This window comes from Macaca nemestrina, chromosome 7 (assembly GCF_043159975.1).
Source record: "Macaca nemestrina isolate mMacNem1 chromosome 7, mMacNem.hap1, whole genome shotgun sequence".
Taxonomy (NCBI): domain Eukaryota; kingdom Metazoa; phylum Chordata; class Mammalia; order Primates; family Cercopithecidae; genus Macaca; species Macaca nemestrina.
The window spans coordinates 15,136,070-15,158,548 of NC_092131.1; the positions used below are offsets into that span (position 1 = coordinate 15,136,070).

General features: G+C 53.0%; 1 protein-coding gene across 4 annotated transcripts in view; it reads right to left on the minus strand.

The window, feature by feature from the left end:
* Positions 1-8,284: 8,284 nt before the first annotated feature.
* The window catches only part of LOC105467535 (Ras and Rab interactor 3), a 184,122-nt gene continuing 169,927 nt past the window's right edge, over positions 8,285-22,479 (minus strand). For 3 of the 4 annotated variants that reach the window (XM_071099692.1, XM_011717190.2, XM_071099695.1), the window contains 3 exons: positions 20,809-20,940; positions 12,096-12,259; positions 8,285-9,344 (listed from right to left, as the gene is read on the minus strand). In XM_071099692.1, coding sequence (XP_070955793.1) covers positions 9,024-9,344; positions 12,096-12,259; positions 20,809-20,940 — 617 coding nt within the window. In that variant the 3' untranslated portion in view covers positions 8,285-9,023. The remainder of the gene's footprint in view (positions 9,345-12,095; positions 12,260-20,808; positions 20,941-22,479) is intronic. The other variant, XM_071099693.1, reaches the window with a different exon arrangement.

A 22,479-nucleotide genomic window follows, 5' to 3' on the forward strand; every position in this document is an offset into this window, starting at 1 on the left:
GGCTGGAGTGCAGTGGCGTGATCTTGACTCATTGCAGCCTCCACCTCCAGGGTTCCAGCGATTCTCCTGCCTCAGCCTCCTGAGTAGCTGGGATTACAGGCATGTGCCACCACACCCGGCTAATTTTTGTATTTTTTAGTAAAGATGGATTCACCATGTTGGCCAGGCTGGTCTTGAACTACTGACCTTGGGTGATCTGCCCACCTTGGCCTCCCAAAGTGCTGGGATTAAAGGCATGAGCCACCACACCCAGCCCCTTCTTTCCTTCCTTCCTTCCCTCGTTCCTTCCTTTCTTTCTCTCTTTCTTCCCTCTTGTCTCCTCTTCTTTCTTTTCTTTTCTTCTTTTGTATTAAAGAGACAGGATCTCACTCTGTCACCTAGGCCTGGAGTGCAGTGGCACCATCACAGCTCACTGCAACCTTGAATTCCTGGGCTCAAGGGATCCTCCCCCCTCAGCCTTTCTAGTAGTTAGGATTACAAGCAAACGCCATCACACTTGGCTTCCATTTCCTCCTCCTCTTCCTCCTCCTCTTCTTCTTTTTTCTTTTTTTTGAGACAGAGTCTCACTCTGCAGCCCAGGCTGGAGTACAGTGGCGCGATCTCGGCTCACTGCAACCTCCACCTCCCAGGCTCAAGTGATTCTACCGCATCAGCCTCCTGAGTAGATGGGATTACAGGCATGTACTACCATGCTCGGCTAATTTTTGTAGTTTTAGTAGAGACAGGGTTTCGTCATGTTGGCCAGGCTGGTCTCAAAACTCCTGACCTCAGGTGATTTGCCTGCCTCGTCCTCCCAAAGTGCAAGGATTACAGGTGTGAGCTAGGGTGCCTGGCCCTATTTCTTTTGTATTGAAAAATATTTTATCAGCCATCTTGATGACTCACGTCTATGATCCCAGCTGCACACCTCCTATTAGGTATTAGGTGTATTACTTGAGGCCAGGAGTTCAAGGCCTGTCTGGGCAACAACACAGTGAGACCTGTCAAAGAAAGAAAAAAAGAAAAGAAAAGAGTGAGAGAGAGAGAGAGAAAGAAAGAGAGAGTGAGGGAGGGAGGGAGGGAGGAAGGGAAGGAAGGAAGGGGAGAAGGAAAAGAGAGAAAAAAGAAAAAGAGAAAGAGGGAGAGAGAGGGAGGGAGGGAGAGACAGAGAAAAAGAAACAGAAAGGAAAGAAAGAAGAAAGAAAAGAGAAAAAGAAAAAGGAAAGAAGAAAGAGAAAAAAAAAGAAAAAGGAAGGAAGGAAAAGAGAGACAGAAAAAAGAGGGAGAGAAGGAGGGAGAGATAGAGAAAAAAAGAAGGAAAGAAAGAAAAAAAGGAAGAAAAAGAAAGGAAGGAAGAAAGAAAGAAAGGAATTTGCTGGGCATGGTGGTGCACACCTGTAGTCTGAGCTACCTGGGAGGCTAAGGCAGGAAGACCACTTGAGCCCAGGAGTTGGAGGCTGCAGTGGGCAACAGAGCAAAATCCCGTCTTTAAAAAGAAAAAAACTAAAATAAGAAAATAAGAAAAAAATCCTCTTTTCCAAATAATGCATTTTTAGTTGTGTTTCTATGATCTTGTGTTCTTCTCAGTTTTTATTTCTGAAATGATTCTTTCTAATTTTTTCCTCAGTTCTATTATCTAAGTTTTCCTAATTCCAATTTAGGTTATTCTTTCATGTCTTTAACATTATTTATTTATTAATTGTTGAGATAGGGTCTTGTTATGTTGCCCAGGCTGGTCTTGAACTTCTGGGCTCAGGCAATCCTCCTGTTTCAGACTCCCAAGTAGCTGGGATTATAGACATGCGCCACTGCATCACACATCTTGTATCAATTTTTTTCATGTTTCTTAGCTCTTTTTGACACAGCACATTTCATTTTTTAGCTGTTTAGGGGCCACATCTTTGTAGTATGTTTACATTGTCCCCAGGAGAACTGGTCACTGCATTTCACCGAGGACAAGTCATGAAGTCAGCTGAGGTGGCTGCAGCCTTTCATGGGAGATGGTCACCAAGCCAGCCAGGAGGACTGGAAGTAGGGCCTGGGTGCTTGCTATGAGACAAGCAAGGACTTCCTGGAGGCAGAAGCGCCCTCCCCTCTGCAGAATATTTGATCCTTAACAGGGACAGAGGCCCCTGTTGACCCCACATCTACTTGGTGTCCTGCGTGCCCCTCACACTCCACACACCCAAAGCTGATGCATTTTGTTTGCCCTCCAGCCTGCATTCCCCGCTCGCTGAGCTGATAGCACCGCCCCTCATCACAGCATCCAAGCCAGAAATCTGGACGTTTTCTCTAGGATCCTTTCTCTCCTTTCACACATTCCAGTCGGCCACCACATTCTGCTGATTTTCCGTGTTCAACATTTCCCAAACTTAACTCTGCCTCCCATCCCACAGCCCTTTCCCCGTTCATACCTCCCCTCCTGGCCAGAGTGCCAGGGCAGGACTCAGCAGAGCCTCCCCTGCCTCAACCTGGCTCCTCTAATCCGGTTCCTAGTTATGGGCGGAGGATTTCCAGACTCCGTCTGCTGCCAATCAAGACCATTCAGGGCCTGGTCCAACCTGCTCACTCAGGCCCATCTCCCACTTCTCGTCTCAGGCTTTATGTTTAAGCGACCTTGAAGTGGCTGGTTCCCCTGCATACCGCATAGTCTTATTACTGTTTCCATGATTTTTCACTGTCTTCCTTCTTCATTGTCAAGAACTGCCGGGAGTCTGGGGTTTTACCCACTTGCAGGCCATCAAGGCAGCCTGTGCAGTCTCATAGGTGCTGGCAGATAAGAGACTCCAGTGTCAAAGACAAAGGACTCTATGAGACACGGCGCAGCAGGGTGCATGAGCCTCATGTTTGCTTTGACGACTCCTACCTGTCAGGTCCCCTGAGTGTTACAGAGGTGGACCCGGGTGGATGCTGAGCACACAGTGGGTCCGTGTCACGACTCAGAAATCTCAAGCTTGGGAAACTCAATCATTTAGAGAAGGTGGCTAGCACTCCTGCCCACGTTTTGCCCTGGAAGGAGACATTATTCTCCAAAGTGAGAAGTATGATTTTATCATCCTCGTCAGGAGAAAAAATCTGCTGTCTTCCCAGGAGGGAGAAACTATCCGGATCTTCCGAGATACTCAAGCAATCTTAAAAACACAGTCTGGAATAAAAGCTGCCAATGACTTTTCAGTATACATGCAGAAATGCAAGTGACCCATGGAAAATTGTCTTCAAATAGTCTAGAAGGGGTTCTTCGGTTCCCGTCTGCTCTGGCCAACCTCTTACCTTTCAAGACCTAGTGCAGACACCCCTGTCTCCAGGATGCCCTCTTTCCTTGCTCCAGGCTGGTTACACGCCATCCATTCTGCAGGACCCGTAAAGTGCTGTGCCTTCTGCTGGTCACATTGAACAGAAAGTAGCCCCATTGCTCAGCAACCCCCAGATTTGAGTCCTGTACTCACTCTAGACCATAAAATCCCTTCACACAGATTTGGAAAAGATGTCCCTTCCTCTGAGTGGACATGGGCCCAAAGACAGGGTGCAGGCTCTGATTTCAGCCCCACTTGTCCCCTCAGCCATGCAACTTTGGCAGTGAACACCCTCCGTGCCCATATGTGCTAGCCTTGAGTTGATTTACCATTTCAAGAAGATCTGAGACTTCCCCCGCCTGCCCCCACCCAGGAACTTGGAGGATCCCTGCAACTAGCCTGGGAAGTTAGGATATAATATGCATTGTCATTTTAAGAATGGGGAAACCGAGGCACAAAGCCGTTAAGGACGTGCATAGGGCTTGTAGCTGGCGTGGAGTCCAGGTCTTCTTGCTCTAGTTCAGTTTTCCCCACTGTATTGCTGAGTAGGTTTTCTGACCCTGAAGTCAAACATCTCAGTTTCCTGCTAGCTTAGGGCTGCGTGGGCTGCAAAGATGAGGTTCCTGTACAGCTTTCCTGGAAGCCAGCATTTCCCAGCAAACTGGGGAGGAGAAAAGCCGCCACTGGGAGGTGGCACTTTTCTCTCCAAGGCCCTGCTCCACGTGACCTTCCTGTGACGGTAGGGCCTGCTGCCAGCCACAGCTGCTCCCTCTCCTCCACCTGATGATCCCTCTTAGCAGGAGGCATCTGAGTCCTGGATCCCGGCCAGCTGAGCGGGTACCTGGCAACCAGACTCACAAATGTGTGCCCGGCTTTGCAGACACGGCCTCGGGCCTGCTGGGGGGGGGGGCAGGCTCATCTGTGAGTGTATGTGGGGTGAGGGAAGGGGTGTCTACCCTGCACCCAGGGGACCCCCCCCCAACTGCTCCTCTGGCTGTCCCCTGCCCCCGGGTTTCTGTTTCTCTCTATCCACCTCATCTGTGGGTCTGGACCCTGACAGAAGAAACTTGCTTGTTCCTGAGGAGAAGGCAGTACACCCCATTAAGGGGTTGTGGGGCCATCCAAGGCCAGGCCTCTTCAGTGTCAGTTTGGGACATTTCATGGCAGGTAGGACATTGTGCCCAGCCATCATGGGAGGGCCAAGGGGATGGGGAGGCACAGGGCCAGGCATGCCCGGTCTCTCTGTGGAAACCCTGGGTGGCTTCTCCCAGCACTGCTGGCCCAGTCCCACCCACAGGCTGTGAAGTGTAAAAGCACAGGAAGGAGGGAGCCAGCCGGCCATGGGGAGAGGGACAAATGCCAGGGAGGAGACACAGACAGACCCTGTCACACATCGCGGCCTGTGGCCAGGTCACCCTTGGACACACACACGCCCAGCTCTGGACTCCTCAGCCCTCGCTTGGGGCTGCGGAGATGCCCGGGCTCATCAGTTGCATCCTGGGCCCGGCAGTCAGATTACAATGGCCACTGCCTCAGGCAGGGTCCCCAGGAACTGGGGTTTGACAGCCAAGGCTTGTCCGACTTTGGTTTTCTACAGATACGTCACTTGGGATGCGGCATGAGGGCAGGATAGAGAGCCACAGGTTGAGGGTCAGACTCATTTTGCTGGCATGAACTGGGCAGGACAAGTCAACCCCTGCTATAGACTAAATAGTGTCCCTCCAAAAATGTGTATGTCGCAGCCCTAACCCCCAGCACCCCAGGGCATGCGCGCGTGTGTGCCTGCCCTGAGGCTAATGCTGGGGTCCACCTGTCAGGAGAGGCCAGGGAGCCCTCGTGAGCCCCCAGAGAGCAAGAGAGGGGTTACCTGGAGCCTTTTCATCTGGATGCCTCTGTCCCCAGGGAGCTGTGATTGAGAAAATGGGAAGGTGACTGCGTTTGGAGACAGAGCTTTTGAAGAGATGATTAAAGTTAGGCCGGGCACAGTGGCTCATGCCCATAACCCCAGCATTTTGGGAGGCCGAGGCAACGGATCACTCAAGGTCAGCAGTCCAAGACCAGCCCAGCCAACATGGCGAAACTCCGTCTCTACTAAAAGCAAAAAAATCAGCTGGGCATGGTGCTGGGCACCTATAATCCCAGCTACTCTGGAGGCTGAGGCAGGAGAATTGCTTGAACCCGGGAGGCAAAGGTTACAGTGAGCCGAGATCATGCCACTGCACTCCAGCCTGGCAACAGAGCGAGACTCTGTCTCAGAAAAAAATAAAATAAAACAAAAAAAGAATAAATAAATAAATAAAGTTAAATAAGGCCATTCAGGTGGGCCCTAATCCAATACAACTGATGTCCTTATAAGAAGAGACACCAGGGATGTGTGACCAGGGAGGAGACTGAGTGAGGGCGCTGAGAGAAGGTGGCCTCTGCCAGCTCACGAGGGAGGTCTCAGGAAAAACCAACCCTGCAACACCTTGATCTTGAACTTCCAGCCTTCCGAACTGTGAGAAAATGAGTGTCTGTTAAGCTCCCCATTCTGTGGCACTTTGCTGTGGCAGCCCTAACAGACCAATACATCTTTCTTTGGGCCTTTATGGCTTCATCCATAAATACGTCCCTCTAAGAGGCTGTTTCGTGGATTAAATAAAATGATGCAGGGGAATCGCTAACCAGTGCCAGGTACTCATGAAGCTCACATTATGTTGTCTCCTGGCTTTGGGTCAGGCCCCCCAGTTTTCCCAGTCACAGCTCCCTGGGGGCACAGGCATCCAGATGGCAAGTGCTCCAGGTAACCCCTCTCCTGCTCTCTGGGGGCTCACGGGGACTCGCCAGCCTCTCCTGAAAGGTGGATTCCAGCATTGGCCTCAGAATGGAGGGCCTGGCCCACACGTGCAAACATACATTGACACACACGCATGCACACATACACATGTTCTTACAGCGACTCCCTCAGTCCAGGCCACTGGCAAGCTCCGTCCCATTCCTGGGAAGCAGGCATCAGAACCCAGAGCAGGGCAGGTGCCCTTTTACCCTCTGAACCCCAGCTCCACCCCAAGCCTGGGCCATACCTGGCCCACAGGGTGGTTGGGGAAACAGAATCCCCTAACCTCTCCCACCAGGCTTATGAGCCTGAAGATGGATTTTGAAGAATGTATGGGCATCTGTCAGCATCTGTGAGATTGCACGGGCCTAGCGAGTGGCAGGGTGCTGATGGCCTGAGAGCTGAGGCACGAGGCTGTGTTGCCTAGGCCAGCCCAGGACCAACGGGAGCTTGGAAGCAGAGGAAGAGAATGGTGTCTGCATTGGCAGGGATTGGGGTGAGGGTGGTGGGGGGCAATCTGGGATCACGGCTGGGTGCCCTCGCCGTCTGGGTATTTGCCTTTTATTCAACATCGGTGACACCAACCTCCAGGACCAGGCTGCATCTGGGAGTACCCCTTGCAGCTCCCATCGTGCTGGCCTAGGTCCAGTCTAACAGGTGTTTGTTGACTGGATGAGTGAACTGGTTGGTGCCCAGGAATTTAACTCAGCCCATTCCAGTTGCCATTCCCTGGATGCCCAGCTCAGGACCACTCATGCTGTGGCTCTGCATGAGTTCTGTGCAGGTTCCCAGGGCCTAGCAAAGCGCTGACATGTGGAAAGCACTCATGAATACCTATTTCCAATCAATGCTGAGGACAGACACAAATGGTGCAAATCTGGTGGAGAAAACAGAGGCCTCAGCCGGGTGTGGTGGCGCACGCCTGTAATCCCAGCACTTTGGGAGGCCAAGGCGGCTGGATCACTTGAGGTCAGGAGTTTGAGACCAGCTTGGCCAATATGGCAAAACTCCATCTCTACTAAAAATACAAAATTAGCCAGGGGTGGTGGCAGGCCTGTAATCCCAGTTACTCGAGAAGCTGAGGCACGAGAATTGCTTGAACTCAGGAGGCAGAAGTTGCACAGCGAGCTGAGATTGAGCCACTGCACTCCAGCCTGGGTGATAGAGCAAGACTCTGTCCAAAAAAAAAAAAAAAAAAAAATCTGGGCGCGGTGGCTCAAGCCTGTAATCCCAGGACTTTGGGAGGCTGAGGCGGGCAGATCACGAGGTCAGGAGATTGAGACCATTCCAGCTAATACAGTGAAACCCCGTCTCTACTGAAAATACAAAAAATTAGCCAGGTGTGGTGGCGGGCACCTGTAGTCCCAGCTACTCGGGAGGCTGAGACAGGAGAATGGCATGAACCCGGGAGGTGGAGCTTGCAGTGAGCCAAGATCGTACCACTGCACTCCAGCCTGGGCGACAGAGCAAGACTCCGTCTAAAAAAAAAAAAAAAAAAAAAAGAAGAAAGCAGAGGCATCGGTAGATAGTAAAATTTGATGGTCTCTCTTGTGAGACAGACAAGTCCAAGTCCAGAGGGCTGTGGGAGCACGGTTGGGCCAGACAGACCATGGGAGGACTGTCTGGTCCAACCTGGGGAATTAGGAAAGGCTTCCTACCAGCCTGGGCAACATGGTGAAACCCTGTCTCTACAAAAAATACCAAAAATTAGCCAGGTGTGGTGGTACCTGCCTGTAGTCCCAGCTACTTGGGGGGCTGAGGTGGGAGGACCTCCTGAGCCCAGGAGGTTGAGGCTGCAGTGAGCTCTGATCACACCACTGTACTCCCACCAGGGCAGCAGAATGAGACGAGACCCCATCTCGGGGAAAAAAAAAAAAAAAAAAAGGCTTCCTGGAGGAGGATGTATAGGAGCTGACCAGGCAAAGACTACAGGGAATGGCATCTCTGGGAGAGGTGACAGATGGTTCTGATCCTAAGCTGGGAATGATGGGAACCAAGGATGGTGGGAGGCTGAGGGGCAGACAGGGCCCAGGGTCCCAAGGGCTGAGGGTGGCTAAGAGTATGCCACAGGTTCTGGCAGAGGACAGGATCCCCATGGCAAAGAGAGGGTCTTCTGAAGCCACCTGGGAAGGAGGTGAGGCTGTGAATGCAGGGCTGGCTGTGCAGAGCTCCAGACCCTTCAGAAAAGGAAATGTCATTTTCAAAAGGGATTTTTATTAAATTCTCCCCACACAATGGCTCCTGCAATCTGCCACAGCTCTGGGGCGTGTCCTGTAGGGAAAGGCCCTGTTTTCCCTGAGGCGGGGCTGGGCTTGTCCATGGGTCCATGGAGCTGGCCCTGCTTGGCGCCCCGACGTGTGTCTGGCTACTTCTTGGGGGGCACAGAGCTGCGGGGTCTGGGGGCACTGGGAGCTAAGGACAGGCTCGGGTGCAGGGGTGGAGGCCTGTCTCTTAACCCACACCCTGAGGTGCTCCTGAGATGCTGGGTCCACCCTGAGGGGCGCGGGGAGCAGCTGTGGCCAGTGCCCCTTCCTCGGCCAGTCCTGGGGAAACTAAGCTCGGGCCCGTCTTTGCAAAGACCGAGGATGGGGTGGGTGTGGGGGACTCATGGGGAATGGCCTGAGGAGCTGCGTGTGAAGAGGGCGCGGGTTTGTTGGCTGCAGCGGCCTGGAGCGCCTCTCTCCTCTCTGAGTCTGTTTCCCTTTCTGTCTCATGAAGAACATGGCCTCTCAGTGTCTCAGTGCTATGACTTGCCCTCAGGAAGTGGTCTTGGCCGCGCATCATGTTATTTTCACAACTGTCCTGCGACGTTGGCCTGGGCACGTCATGGAATGGCCCATGTCCCTGTGCTGCGTGGACGTCGCTGTCGGGAGTGCGCAGCCAGAGCCGGAGCCAGATGTGCGCCTGGGGGTGAGGGAAGGCGCCCCGGGAGGGACTCACAGGAAGTTGGGCTCCCGCACCACCAGGTAGGGTGGGCTCCAGCCGCCGCCGCCACCGTCCAGGGGCCGGTAGACAAAATGGAAGTCGCGCTTGGGCTCGCTGCGCAGCAGGTAGCCCTTGATGCGGTGCGGCAGCGCGTCGTCCGCCAGCTGGAAGCAGCGCCCGTCCACCAGCACGAACAGCCGGTGCGCCTGCGGCCGAGCCACCGCGAACTTCTCCGCGCACTGCTCGCACAGCGCCTGGGCTGGGGTGTCCGCCCGCGACGCCAGCGTCCGCGCCTGCTGCTCGGGCTCCAGGTACGACACGCAGATGAAGTCCTGCGGAGACACGCAGGGCCTGCGGTCACGGCGGGGCCCTGTGTCCCCAGGCACCCTCTTCCGGCCCAGGCCCCTCCCTGGATGGATAGCGGGTGGCGGGCGCCGAAGGGGCTGTGAGTCTGGCACCTGCGCCTTTCCAGTCTCTGCCGTGAGCCTGCAGAGGCTTCCCTGCCTGGCTTCCCAGCTGGGCCGACCGTTCTGGGAGATGAATGAAGAGGCGACTTGGGGTCCCTCCAACAAGGAGCCAGCGCGCCCCCTGGCTGCTGGTCCACAGGCTCCCCACCATTCATTCACTCATACATTCCCTCCCCCACTCCAGGTGAGTTCCCTGCACCCCAGGCGCAATGCTGGGCACAGAAGGCAGCACAGACAAGAAGGGAGACGCGAGCCCCCCCCCCGGGCATCCCATAGTGCGGGCGGGCAGCACAGTCCAGCCCCGTAGGGCTGCAAGGGCCCTGGGGCTCTGAGGAGCTGCGTGGGGTAGGGCTTGGTAAAGCGGGAGGGGACCGGGTGAAGGAGGCTGGGCGCAGTCGGGTGGGGAAGGCCCCACCCATAGTGCAGGGCGGGCAGGCCGAGGCGATGCCTGCGGGCTGGGGCTGGGCACTCACAGCACGAGCAGGGCGCCCGCCCGCCGTCCTCCACCCCTGGGGACCCAGCCCCACACCTGCCGGGCTTTGAATCCGCTCCCACTGCCTGTGTGGTCTTGGTTCCTCGAGCCTCGGCTGTAAAGTGAGGATAGCGCCCGCCTACCAGAAATGGGTGAGCAGGTGCTGGAAGCTCCAGCCCGGAGCGGCCTCGCCTTCCCCGGGGCTCAGGGCTGCAGGCAGGGACGCTGCGCGCGGGGCTGCCCCCTTGTGGCCGGCTTGGGAACAGCAGACTTGCGCGGGAAGCGGCTGAGGATCCAGCATCGCAGAGACCGTGATGGCCAATGGTGGCTAGGGCTTAGGCGGGGCCGGGCTCCTGTCAAGAGCTTCACGGGGACCGCCCATTTCTTCCAGGAGGGGAAAAGCCCGGCCCACTCCCTCCGTCTTAGTGGCTACCTTAGGGCTCCTTGTCTTCCATTAGGCCTCCCAGGGCACTATCCATCTGCTGGTGACTGTCCGGCTCTGGGCTTCCCTCCCCAGGGAAGGGTGCCCACCCCTCAAGGCATGGGGTGCAGAGGAGGCACTGGGAGGGGGCAGAGGGTAGTGCCCTCCCCAGATCCCAGATGTGGTGCTGAGGGTCCCCCCCAAAGCTTCCGTCTCCCCAACAGTGGGTGGTCCGTTTCACCCATGCTCTGCCTGACTCAGCATCAGGAACCCCTAAGGTGGAAGCAGGAAGTACGGGATGCCTGGGCCAGACTTGGATCAAGAACATCCGTGTCCCTACAGTCCGTGGGAGGCCGGGGTGTTGGGAGGGGATGGGAACAGAGGTGTGCTGGAGCTGGCTCACACCCGCCGGGGAGAGCCAATTGCATACATTTCTTTCCAGCTCCACATTCAGTGATGCCAAGTTGAAGTTGGCCATGGAGGGCTCACACCATGGAAATGGACAGAAACTAAAATCAGAGCTTTTGTTTTCTCCCCAGAGAGTCAGGTATTAAATTGATTAGCCATTGGGCAGGGAAACTGAGTCCCAGAGTGGGGCAGGGATTGCTGAGGGTCACACAGCAAGTTAGTACAGGGCCAGGTCCAGAACTCAAGCCTCCTGCCTCCCAGGCCTGGGCTCTGCTTATTGTAGATGCATCATCTTGAAAGCCAGGAGTGGGGCTCAGGACTGGTGTGCTCTGGGTGTCAGGGGAGTGAGTCTGCATAGCTGCTCCCAGCTCTGAATGTGCCTGGCTCACTGGTCCAACTCTCTCCTTTTTTTACACACCCAGTCCCGCTCGGTCCCAGGCCTTGGGCTTGGGCCCCTGAGGCATGTGAACCATGGGCTGTGCCCTCCCAGAGGTGATGGCTTCATATGCAGAGGATGATAGGATGTGATATGCACTGTAAAGGGGGAGACTGCAGGAAGCACAGAGGAGGGCACCCCACCCAGCCTGTGGGAAACAGGGTGTGTGTGTATCAGGGAAGGCTTATCGGAAGAGGGGCTGTTGGAGAAATGGAGTCGTCTTAAAGGATGGGCAGTGACAGCCAGTGAAGAAGGGGAGATTGACCAGCGAGGGCAGAGGCTGAGCAGCCAGTGAACTGGGCTGGGCATGTTTGGGGAACTGGGGGCAGCTGGATTTGATACAGCCTGGGGGGTGGGTGGGGTGATGGACTTGGGGAGGGGCAGGACTGGTTTGAATACTGAACCTGTATAGAGAGAGATATGGGGAGGGGTGGGTCACTGGGTTGGTGGGGGTTACGCAGACCCTTGACAGCTGCTGCATGTGTCCAGGGACTAAGGGATAAGGCTGCAGATCAGCCTGTGGGCTCCTTAAAGGCAGGGACTGCGATGACAAGTCCCCATCTCCAGCCCTTGCAGGGTGCTGGGTTGTAGGAGGCGCTAAGGACTTATGGGTGTGTCTCATTCCTCCCACACCCTTCCTGCTTGCCCAGCGAGAACACCGACGCCTGCTGATACGTTTCCAGACGCACCCAAGTCCTGGACACATGCTGGCAGCAGGGGCTGGGGGCCCTTCCTCTGGTGTGGGGAGTCTCACTGCTCCCCTAAGGCAGGGCTGGGCGGCTGGCGCAGCCAGGCGATGTCACGGCTCCTTAGGCCGCAGGGATGGTGTCTGGGACATGGTCCCATCGGGCCCCTCCCACTCTCAGTCCCAGGCCTCACCTGCACTGAGGAGCGGGAGGCCCGGGCCTTGTTGAGCGTACGCCGGCGCTCCCAGCGATGGATGGAGTCCTGCACCTCCACGCTCAGCTGCCGGGTCACCGTGATCTTGTCGTAGTTCTTGATGTGCTCCAGGGCCCCGTAGGTGGTGGTCAGATAGTAGGAACCTGCGTGGACAAGGGTGTGGAACCTGAGCTAGGACGGCCTCCACCCACCAGAGGCAAGGAGCTTGGCCTGCCCCACCCACCTCCTCCAAGCCCCGCCCACCACCACTGCCTGGGTCACCTGCTTCAACAGCTGAGCTCAACTGCACGCCCACCCTCCACTCTCAGAAAGTTTCCTAGAGTTCAGCCCTGAGCTGTCTGGGCCCTGCTCAAAACTTTTCATTGGCTCCCTTTGGGGACAAAACTGTTGCTTATTTAAAAAATGATTTTTAAAACATTAAAAAATTTAAAGGATACACAAGAGACAGAAACAGAATACCTTCAGTGTGGGGAAGGGGGTGTCAGGAGACAGGGTGGACAGGAGACTTCTCACTGTGTGTGTATCACATATAGATGGTCTGTGAGTTACGATGCTTCCATTTATGATTTTTTGACTTCATGATGGTGTGAAAGCGATATACATTCAGTAGAAACCATGCTTCCAGAACCCATACAACCATCCTGTTTTTTACTTTCAGTATTCAATACATTACATGAGATATTCAACACTTTATTATAAAATATGCTTTGTGTGAGGTGTTTTTTTTTTTTTTTTTGACTAAGTCTGGCTCTGTTGCTCTGTCGCCCAGGCTGGAGTGCAGTGGTGCGATCTCGGCTTACTGCAACCTGCACCGCCTGGGTTCAAGTGATTCTCCTGCTTCAGCCTCCCAAGTAGCTGGGATTACAGGTGCCTGCCACCACGCCCAGCTAAGTTTTGTATTTTCAGTAGAGACGGGGTTTTGCCATGTTAACCATGTTGGTCTTGAATGCCTGACCTCAGGTGATCCACCCATCTCAGCCTCCCAAAGTGCTGGGATTACAGATGTGAGCCACCACGCCCAGCTTGTGTGATTGATTTTTGACACACACACAATAGGCTTTTTGATGATTTTTGCCCAACTGTAGGCTAATGTAAGTGTTTTGAGAATGTTTAAGGTAGGCTAGTCTATGATGTTCAGTAGGTTAGGTGGATTAAATGCATTTCAACTTAAGATATTTTCAATTTATGGTGGGTTTATTAGGACACCACCTCATTATAAATTAAGGAGCTTTTGATATGCTTTAGAATTTTGAGCCATGTGAATGCATTATCTGTTCTAAAGTAATTTTTAAAAAGATGGAGAGGAAATTTTAATTATGGTTATACCATTACATGCAATTTTTAAAGATTTTAAATAAGTATAAAATTTGAATCATTTATATATCCATTTCTTAAGTTAATTCACATATAACTCACTGGAGCCTCCAACTCCTGGACTCAAGTGATTGCAGGCTGATTTTTAAATTTTCTGTAGAGAAGGGGTCTAGCTATGTTGCCCAGGCTGGTTTTGAACTTCTGGCCTCAGATGATCCTCCTGCCTTGGCCTCACACATATTCTTAATACACAGTGTTTCCTAAAGTAATTTAAGCTTTGAGATACTTCAGACTGCAACATTTTCATGAACTTTTAAGATAAAAGGCAATATTTTACACGATGCTTACAAATTCATTCTCCTGAGCTTGTTTGGGACTTTGGTTAAAAGGTTTGAGAAATACTAACTTTGTTAAGCCCCCTCATCCTAGAGAGAGAAAACCGAGTCCAGAGAGGGAAGGTGGCTTGGCCAAGGTCATAGAGAGATCAAGGGCCCAGAGGAGGGTGAGGAGACCCTGGATACCCTGGTCTCTCTGGTCTCCAGTGCCACCCACCTCCATGGTGCTTCCTTGGGCTTTCCTGCCACTGGACAGGCCCTTCTGCCCAGCCCTTCCAGTGCCAGGATGATGATTTTTTTCTTTTTTGTTTTTAGATGGAGTTTTGCTCTTGTTGCCCAGGCTGCAGTGCAATGATGTGATCTTGGCACACTGCAACCTCCGCCTCCCAGGTTCAAGTGATTCTCCTGCCTCAGTCTCCTGAGTAGCTGGGATTACAGGCACACACCACCACGCCCGGCTAACTTTTTGTATTTTTAGTAGACATGGGGTTTCACCATGTTGGCCAGGCTGGTCTTGAACTCCTTACCTCAAGTGATCCACCTGCCTTGGCCTCCCAAAGTGCTGGGATTACAGGCGTGAGCCACCGTGCCTGGCCAGGATGATGATTTTTGACACAAGGCAGATTCTGCTAGTGCCCCACTTAAATCACGTCTCCCCCTTCTACCTAACTGAACTGTGCTTTTATTTGGGGAAGTAACATCAGCTGAAATGCTCACTTCCCAGACTCCCTTGCAGCTTGGGTAGAGGCAGGAGACTCTGCTGTGGCCCCTTAGATGTAAGTGGAAGGCTGGGTGGGGCTTCCAGGAAAGTCTTTGAAAGAGACAGACTCAGTGGATATATCCCTTAGGGTTTTTGCCTGTCACCCTTCCTTCTGCCTGGAACCCAGAGGTAGTGGGGTCACTGCAGCTGTCTTCTGATCAGAGGTGGCAGACACAAAGCCAAAGGCCCACATGCTAAGGAAAGATGGAAAGAGCTGGGTCCATAGTTCCCTGGATGCAAAATGCCATCCTTACCAGGTGCTTAGCCTGGACTTCTTGATGCAAGAGACAAACCAATTCCTTGCTCTGACTTAAGCCACTATTAGTTACTTTTGTGAGTTACGTGCAGCCCAAAGCATTCCTAACTGTTACACTGGGTGAAGCTGGCCCACACATCTGCACCAATTCTACAGCCAATATGGGACAAGTTCACACCCCAGTTCAGTAGGTGGTAAGTGGGGGGGTAAGATAAAAGGGTTTATGGCCACAGGATCACCCATCCTTTCATAGCAGCATAGAAAAGAGATGGCTGGGCGCAGTGGCTCACGCCTGTAATCTCAGTACTTTGGGAGGCCGAGGCAGGTGGATCACTTGAGGTTAGGAGTTCCAGACCAGGCTGGCCAACATGATGAAACCCTGTCTCTACCAAAAGTACAAAAATTAGCTGGGCATGGTGGCGCATGCCTGTAATCCCAGCTACTCTGGAGGCTGAGACAGGGGAATCGCTTGAACCTGAGAGATGGAAGTTGCAGTGAGCCGAGATCATGCCATTGCACTCCAGCCTGGGTGACAGAGTGAGATTCCATCTCAAATTAAAAAAAAAAAATAAATAAGAGACATTTTTGAAAAAACTAAATTAAAGCTACCATGGAGGTTGGCTTGGTGTCCCTAATAAGAAGAACCACTAAACTACTTATTTATCTCCATTTTAAGTTGGGTTTAAAGCCCCAGGCCAGGAAGTCAGCTCTGGTGCCCCCAGCCCTAGCTGCGCCGAGTCCATGTCCTCTACCTGGCATCCCTCAGTCGTCCTGTTTCCTGTCTGGCTTATGTCTTCCTGGCTGGGAATGGAGAGGTGAGTGCAGTGTGCTGACTGTAAACCTTCAGTTTTGGAGTCAGAGAACAGGATCTAGGTCTTTGTACCATAGCAGCCAGCCCTGTAATTCAGGTGAGCTAATGGTCTCTCTATGCCTCAGTTTCCTCATCTGCAAATGCCATAACGTTGTGAAAAGGAAATGATTATGTGTGAAGTACAGGGCCTCGGAATGCGTGAATAACGCATGGTGGCTATGAGGCCTCAGGGAGGTGCTCTGGGGGCGTCTCATCCTCATGGGTGAAAGGGGAGCAGCCAAGCCCTGCTGCTGCACATTTTCCTGCTGGACCCCAGCTTCTTTGTGAGGCCGCTCTCTCTGCCAACTTCCCTCTTTGACTCGGGGCCATGAAATGCCTGCCAGGACCACTAGGTGGCAGGCGGCCCCACCGTGAGTTTTGGAGCAGGCTGTTCTCTCCGGGGCGAATGCATTGATTAGAAAAACCCACTGCCCCTGGAAAGATACCAGCCTGGCATGGCCAGCTCTCAGGCAGACTAGGGAAGGGACATGGGCAAAGGGGTCCATGAGGGCACTTTTGGGACCAGCCTGGCCAGGATTTTAGGAGAGGCTAGGATTCTGGGCTGGCTCCAGCCAGGTGCCCAGCAGCCGCCTGGGTCACCTGTCTGCCCCATGACTTCACGGGGGCAGGGGGTGGGGGGAGTGGGAACACAAGAGAGAGGCTAGAAAGGGGGCAGGGGTCCCAGCAAGCCGGCACTCAGGCCCTTCCTTGCACAAGTCCCTGATGTCTCCTGCCCCAGATGCCTGCTGCAAGGAAAGTGGGATCCTTTTGCTAAACTGCAGCACATGGAACAGGCTGAGAGAATTTGAAGGTCCCAAGGTGCACAGAATCCGACTTGCAGGCTTTCTGTTGAACACAGAATGGCTTGCTCACCTGAACTGCGAAACACAGGAAGACAGGGCCCAGCTCCATCTCTCATCCTGCCCCATGTGCTAAGGTCTGAATGTTCGGGTCCCCCTACCCCCAAATCCTATGTTGAAATCCTAACCTCCAATGTGATGGTGTTAGGAGGTGGGGCCTTTGGGAGGTCATTAGGTCATGAGGGTGGAGCCCTCATAAATGGGATTAGTGCCCTTATAGAAGAAGTGCCAGCTGGGCATGGTGGCTCACACCTGTAATCCTAGCACTTTGGGAGGCTGAGGCAGGCAGATCACTTGAGATCAGGAGTTCGAGACCAGCCTGGCCAACATGGTGAAGCCCTGTCTGTACCGAAAATACAAAAATTAGCCAGGTATGGTGGCATGGGCCTATAAGCCCAGCTACTTGGGAGGCTGAGGCCGGTGAATTGCTTGACCCTGGGAGGCAGAGGTTGCAGTGAGCCAAGATTACAGCACTGCACTCCTGTCCGGGTGACAGACAGAGACTCTGTCTCAAAAAAAAAAAAAAAAAAGTACCAGAGAGCTGCCTTGTCCCTTCTGCCATGTGAAGATACAACAAGAACCCACCATCTATGAGCCAGAAACTGGGGTTCTCACCAGATACTGAGTCTGCTGGTGCCTTGATCTTGGACTTCCCAGCCTCCAGAACTGAGAGACATACATTTCCATGGTTCCAGAGTTATCCAGTTTATGGTATTTTATTAAGCATCCCAAACAAACTAACACCCAGCCACCTCTGCAGAATACAAGAGCACCCAGACAGTTTGAAAACTACCAATCTAGCCTGATGTCTTCACTTCCGCGAGCCAGAGAGGTTAGGTGACTTGCCCAGGGTTTCCAGTCAGTCAGAGGCAGAACTGAGCCCCAAATCCAGCCTCCAGACTGCTCTTTTTACTCCACTTTGTGTTAGTTCTCTCAGATTCTAGCAACTTAAGTTCCCAAGAGTCTGGGGATTCTGGGAACCCCCATCTCCCACCCTAAGCATCTCTGAGCTCTGTCAGGGCTCAGGCTCCCTCCCAACCTGCACTGCAGAGGTTGAGGCAATCAGGTACCTCTGCATCACCACCCCACTAAGCCAGGAGGGCTAAGCCAGGGAAACTCAGAAACACCACCTCACCCGTGCCCCTCTGCCCTGGGACCCAGATCCATTGAGATGAAGGGTCCAGGCTGTTGAAAGGTGGAAACCCCTGCCCTCGCTGGAGAGCCCCAAGGTCATCTCGATGCCACAGGTAAACGCCTGCAAGGCTGGCTGTCCTAGGTGCTGTACCTCCCACACCCTGACTATTGAAGTAGGGCAGAGAGAGGTGCAGGGATGTGTCCGTGCCACGCCGCTCCCCCCAACCCTGGTGGTGTGCACAGTGTGGTGTGGGTTTGTCCTCTGGCCCTTGGAGCTGCCATGGGTAAGGTGTGACACTGCCCTGGTCAGAGAGGGCTGCCAGGAGGGACACTGTGCCCCCTGCCCTCCCTATGGGGCCAGAGGTGGGGTGGAGGACTCTGCCTACTCAAGTCTGGCAAAAGGGCTGGATGCAGGGCATGCAGGCAGCCTTGGTCAGGAACTATTTAGGACCTTCATGAACTTTCTTCGTACTTTGACTTGTCCTCCAAATACTTGAAGTAGCCCAGAATTGACATGCTGTCAGGTCTCAAGAACTTCTCTCTACCCAAATCCCCTAGGCTTCTGGGAACAGGAAGAAGGATCCCAGGAGGCCATGGCAGGATTGGGGTGGGTGATGCAAGTCCATAGGAGAGGGCTGCTAGCCCAAGGATGTCCCTGCCCTTTTCCTGCTCAGCAACCGTGCCTGTGGTTCTTCTGTGTGCATGCTGAGAGCTTCCCTTCCTTGGGGAAACCAAGGAAGAAGGCCCACAAGGGCCTGATGAGGTAGAAGTCCCAAAGTGTGGGATGCAGAATGAAGCATTAATTCATTCACACAAGGCTATCAGCCTTACTTGTCTTGTTCTACACCACAGCCCATGTGTCTGGCATGGATAAATGGGTGGGTGGATGAGTAGAGGGGTAGATGGGTGAGTGGATGGGTAGATGGATGGATGGATGGTAGATGAATGGGTGGGTGATTGGGTAGGTGGGTGGATGGGTAGATGAATATGTGGAGGGTGGGCAAATATGTGGATGGGTGGGTGGGCGAATATGTGGATGGGTGGGTGAGTGAATAAGTGGATGGGTAGGTGGGTGGATGGTAGGTGGATGGGTAGATGAATATGTGGATGGGTGGATGAGTATGTGGAGGGTGGGCGAATATGTGGATGGGTGGGTGAGTGAATAAGTGGATGGGTAGGTGGATGGATAGATGGATATGTGGATGGGTAGATGAATATGTGGGTGGGTGGGCAAATATGTGGATGGGCAGATGGGTGGGTGCATGGATGGATGGATAGGTAGATGGGTGGGTGGTTAGGTGGATGAGTGGATGCATGGATGGATGGGTGCATGAATGGGTGGGTGGGTGGGTGGATGGATGGATGGATGGGTAGATGGTTATGTGGATGGCTGGGTGAATACATGGATGGGTAGATGAGTGTATAGATGGATGGATGGATGGATGGATGGATGGATGGATGGATAGGTGGGTAGGTGGATGGGTGAATGGATGGATGGATGGATGACGGATGGGTGGATGGATGGATGGATGGATGGGTGGATGGGTGGGTGGTTAGGTAGGTGAGTGGATGCATGGATGGATGGGTGCATGAATGGGTGGGTGGATGGATGGATGGATGGATGGGTAGACGGTTATGTGGATGACTGGGTGAATACATGGATGGGTAGATGAGTGTATAGATGGATGGATGGTTGGATAGGTGGGTAGGTGGACGGGTGAATGGATGGATGGATGACGGATGGGTGGGTGGATGGATGGGTGGGTGGATGGGTAGATGGTATGTGGATGGGTGGATGAATATGTGGATGGGTGAGTGAATATGTGGATGGGTGGGTGGGTGAATATGTGGATGGGTAGGTGGTTCGATGAGTAGATGGATGCATGGATAGATGATGGGATGATGGATGGGTGGATGGATGGATAGATGGATAGATGGAGAGGTGGGTGAGTCGGTAGATGGGTGGGTGGTTGGGTGGATGAGTGGATGCATGGATGGATGGGTAGGTGAATGGGTGGATGGATGACCATATGGATGGACAGATGAATAGATGGATGGATAGATGGCTACACTGGGCAGCAGATAACCATTGCTGAAGAAACCTTGGCTTCTCTTGAATTCCTGGACCTCCTGGAAGATAACTTGTTCCCATTACAGGACATTTTTAACCACAGAGAAAAAAAAAAGTAGATATAGAGGTCCCAGTGCCACAAGCCAAAGTTATATATGACAGTGAACGTCATGGCTTTAACATGCTCCCCTGAGCTGTCAACAACTCACAGAACTATCTCATCAAACTATCACCCCAGAGACTGGAACATGCAAAAAAAAATGCAAACAGATGCAAAGAGTGTCTGCTCATCTCAAGAACCACAAAGCCCAAGGGGGACCCTCAGGGCCTGGGAGGATGGTTCCCTCCTTTGAGGCTGATGTCTCAGAGGGGAAGTCAGGGCTCCGTCAGAGCTGATATCTGGACTGGCTGCCCCTCAGGAAATTCTTGGTGGATGGGTGGCTGAGGCTAAGTGGGTGGAAGGATGTGGTGGGAAGGGGGAAAGGGGAAGGGAAACTGAGCATGGGGTGGACCAAACCACATCTCTGCCTTCATCCTATTGGGGAGTGCAGGGCTTCTTACTCATATCATTAACTTCCCGCTGACGGAGGTCCTGACCCAGGGCTTATGAGCAAGGGGCCGAGAGTCCCTGGGGGTCACCCCTGTCTAAGAACCAATTGTCACTGTCTCTCAGACTCTTACTGTGAGCACTGCCTGCCACTTCAGCCACTTCTTTTACACTACTATCTCCTGCTGTTCCTGCTACAAAGACTGCCTTTCCCCCTTTTTTTAATCAGCTGCCTGTATTTTTCTTTCATTGCTCAGCTCAGATGTCACCTCCTCCAGGAAGCCTCCCCTGACTGCACAGTCTGGGTAACATGCTCCTATGCCTTCTGGGATTCCAACTATTCCAGCACTTGTTACGTGGAGGGGGCACAGTCTCTTCACTGGTCCCCCTAATCTGTGAGCTCCCGCAGGACAGGACCTGTGTAGGATTCACATTTGCATCCATGGGTCCAGAGCTCAGCAGGAGTCTGGTATCCAGGAGGTGCTTGTTGGACCACTAGAGTGCCCGTGGTATGGCTGAGTTGGGGGTGTGCAATGCACCTGATGGGCAGGGGGTGGTGACTCACCCTCCCCCAGCTGCAGGGCGGGGTCCATGAGCTCCATCATGTACTCCACATTGAGAAGCATCTCTGTGAGGTTGCTGCGGGCCAGCACATACATGAGCACAGGCAGGAAGTCATCCGCCCCATAGGGCTTCCCTGGGAAGAAGAAGGAGGCAGAGGGAGATGAGTTCCAGGCTCTCCTTGTGAGATGCTCTCTGCCCAGGGTAGGGGACAGTGGTTTGCTGAGTGTGGATGGCGATCCCTGGAAGAGGAATGCTCCTGCTCTCATGACAGAGAGGACCCAGGGAGCAGCCTCCTCGGGAGGCCTGAGAAACAGTCCAGGTTTAGGAAGAAGGAACTGAGAAAGTGCCCTCGGCTGGGAGGAGCAAGACCCTGACCCCTTCCCCTTTCCTAGTCCTCCCTCTCCATGACCACCCCTTGCCGCTTGCTTGACAGTCAAATTCACATCACATTTATTTGCAGACCCACCCAGAAGCATTTATGGCTCCTGGCAAGGTTCCCTGTCCCCACTAATCACACATGTCCCTCCCACCTGCGAAACAGAAACCTCTTCCTCACCCAGACACTACGAGACCTGAAATGTCACCATTCAGCCTTCTTCCTTTTTTGGGTTAAACAGTGCCCTTTCCTAAGGCCTTCTTTTAACATGTAAAGACCCCTGGAAGTATCATCTCATCACTACTGCCTTTGAAGGAGATGTTCACAGATCTCAGAGCATCCTGACAGCAACAGACACCTTGCGCGGCAGATGGAAGGCGCTCTATAAAGGAACAGTGGCAGAAAGCAGGGTAGAAGGTGGGTCTGAAAGGCGTCTCCCCAGTGTGGCTCCTGGCTGGCTCTGAAGATTGCCTATTTGGCAATGCAAAGCCCAAGGCTGGAACTGTGGGCGGAGAATTCTGACCAGAATAGAATCTTCCTGCAGGTCCTTGGCTGATCTTCTAGCCAGACTCTGCAAGTGCACTGGAGAAATGAAGCTTGGGTGAGCAGTTCTGCATGGTGGGAATGGCCATGCCTGGTCCCCAGCCCACCTTCTCACTTCCTCTAACCAAATGGAGTCCAGGGCTCAGACAAAGGTCTTCAGACTCAGCTGGGGGTTACCAGGTCTGGATGTGAGCCCCAGAATAACCCATGCCAGTGCTGCTACCTTTGTGTTTTGGGTGAGATTAATAATCCATCCAAGCACATGCTAAGCAATTTATAGCTCTCGCAAAAAGTGTATTTCTACTTGACATGTTTACAAAGGATTTAGGGGACCATCAGGAAATATACCTGATAAAACAGCAACATCTCAATCAAAATTTGAAAACCATCAGGACAAATATAAATTACCAGAGAGATGGTACTATAGGAAACATAAAAATACAAATAAGCAAGAACCTACACAACTACTCTTTTACAGCAGCAAATTTGGCTTTGAGTTTCCTGCTGGCCAAAGCAAAGAGGGAAAACACAATCAGTTATATTCTCACTGTCCATGAAGAAAAAAATATACCTATTTCTTGGGGGAATCAAATTATTTTTCTAACTCTTAGCTCTAAAATAAAATTTTCACATGTGGCTTCATCTGGGGACATGGAGAGACATGACTGGCAAGTTCCTATCGCACACACGGATGTTTGACTGGTGATGGTCCTCCCATTGTGTCAGGTGTGGCTCATGGCAAGCACTTCCACG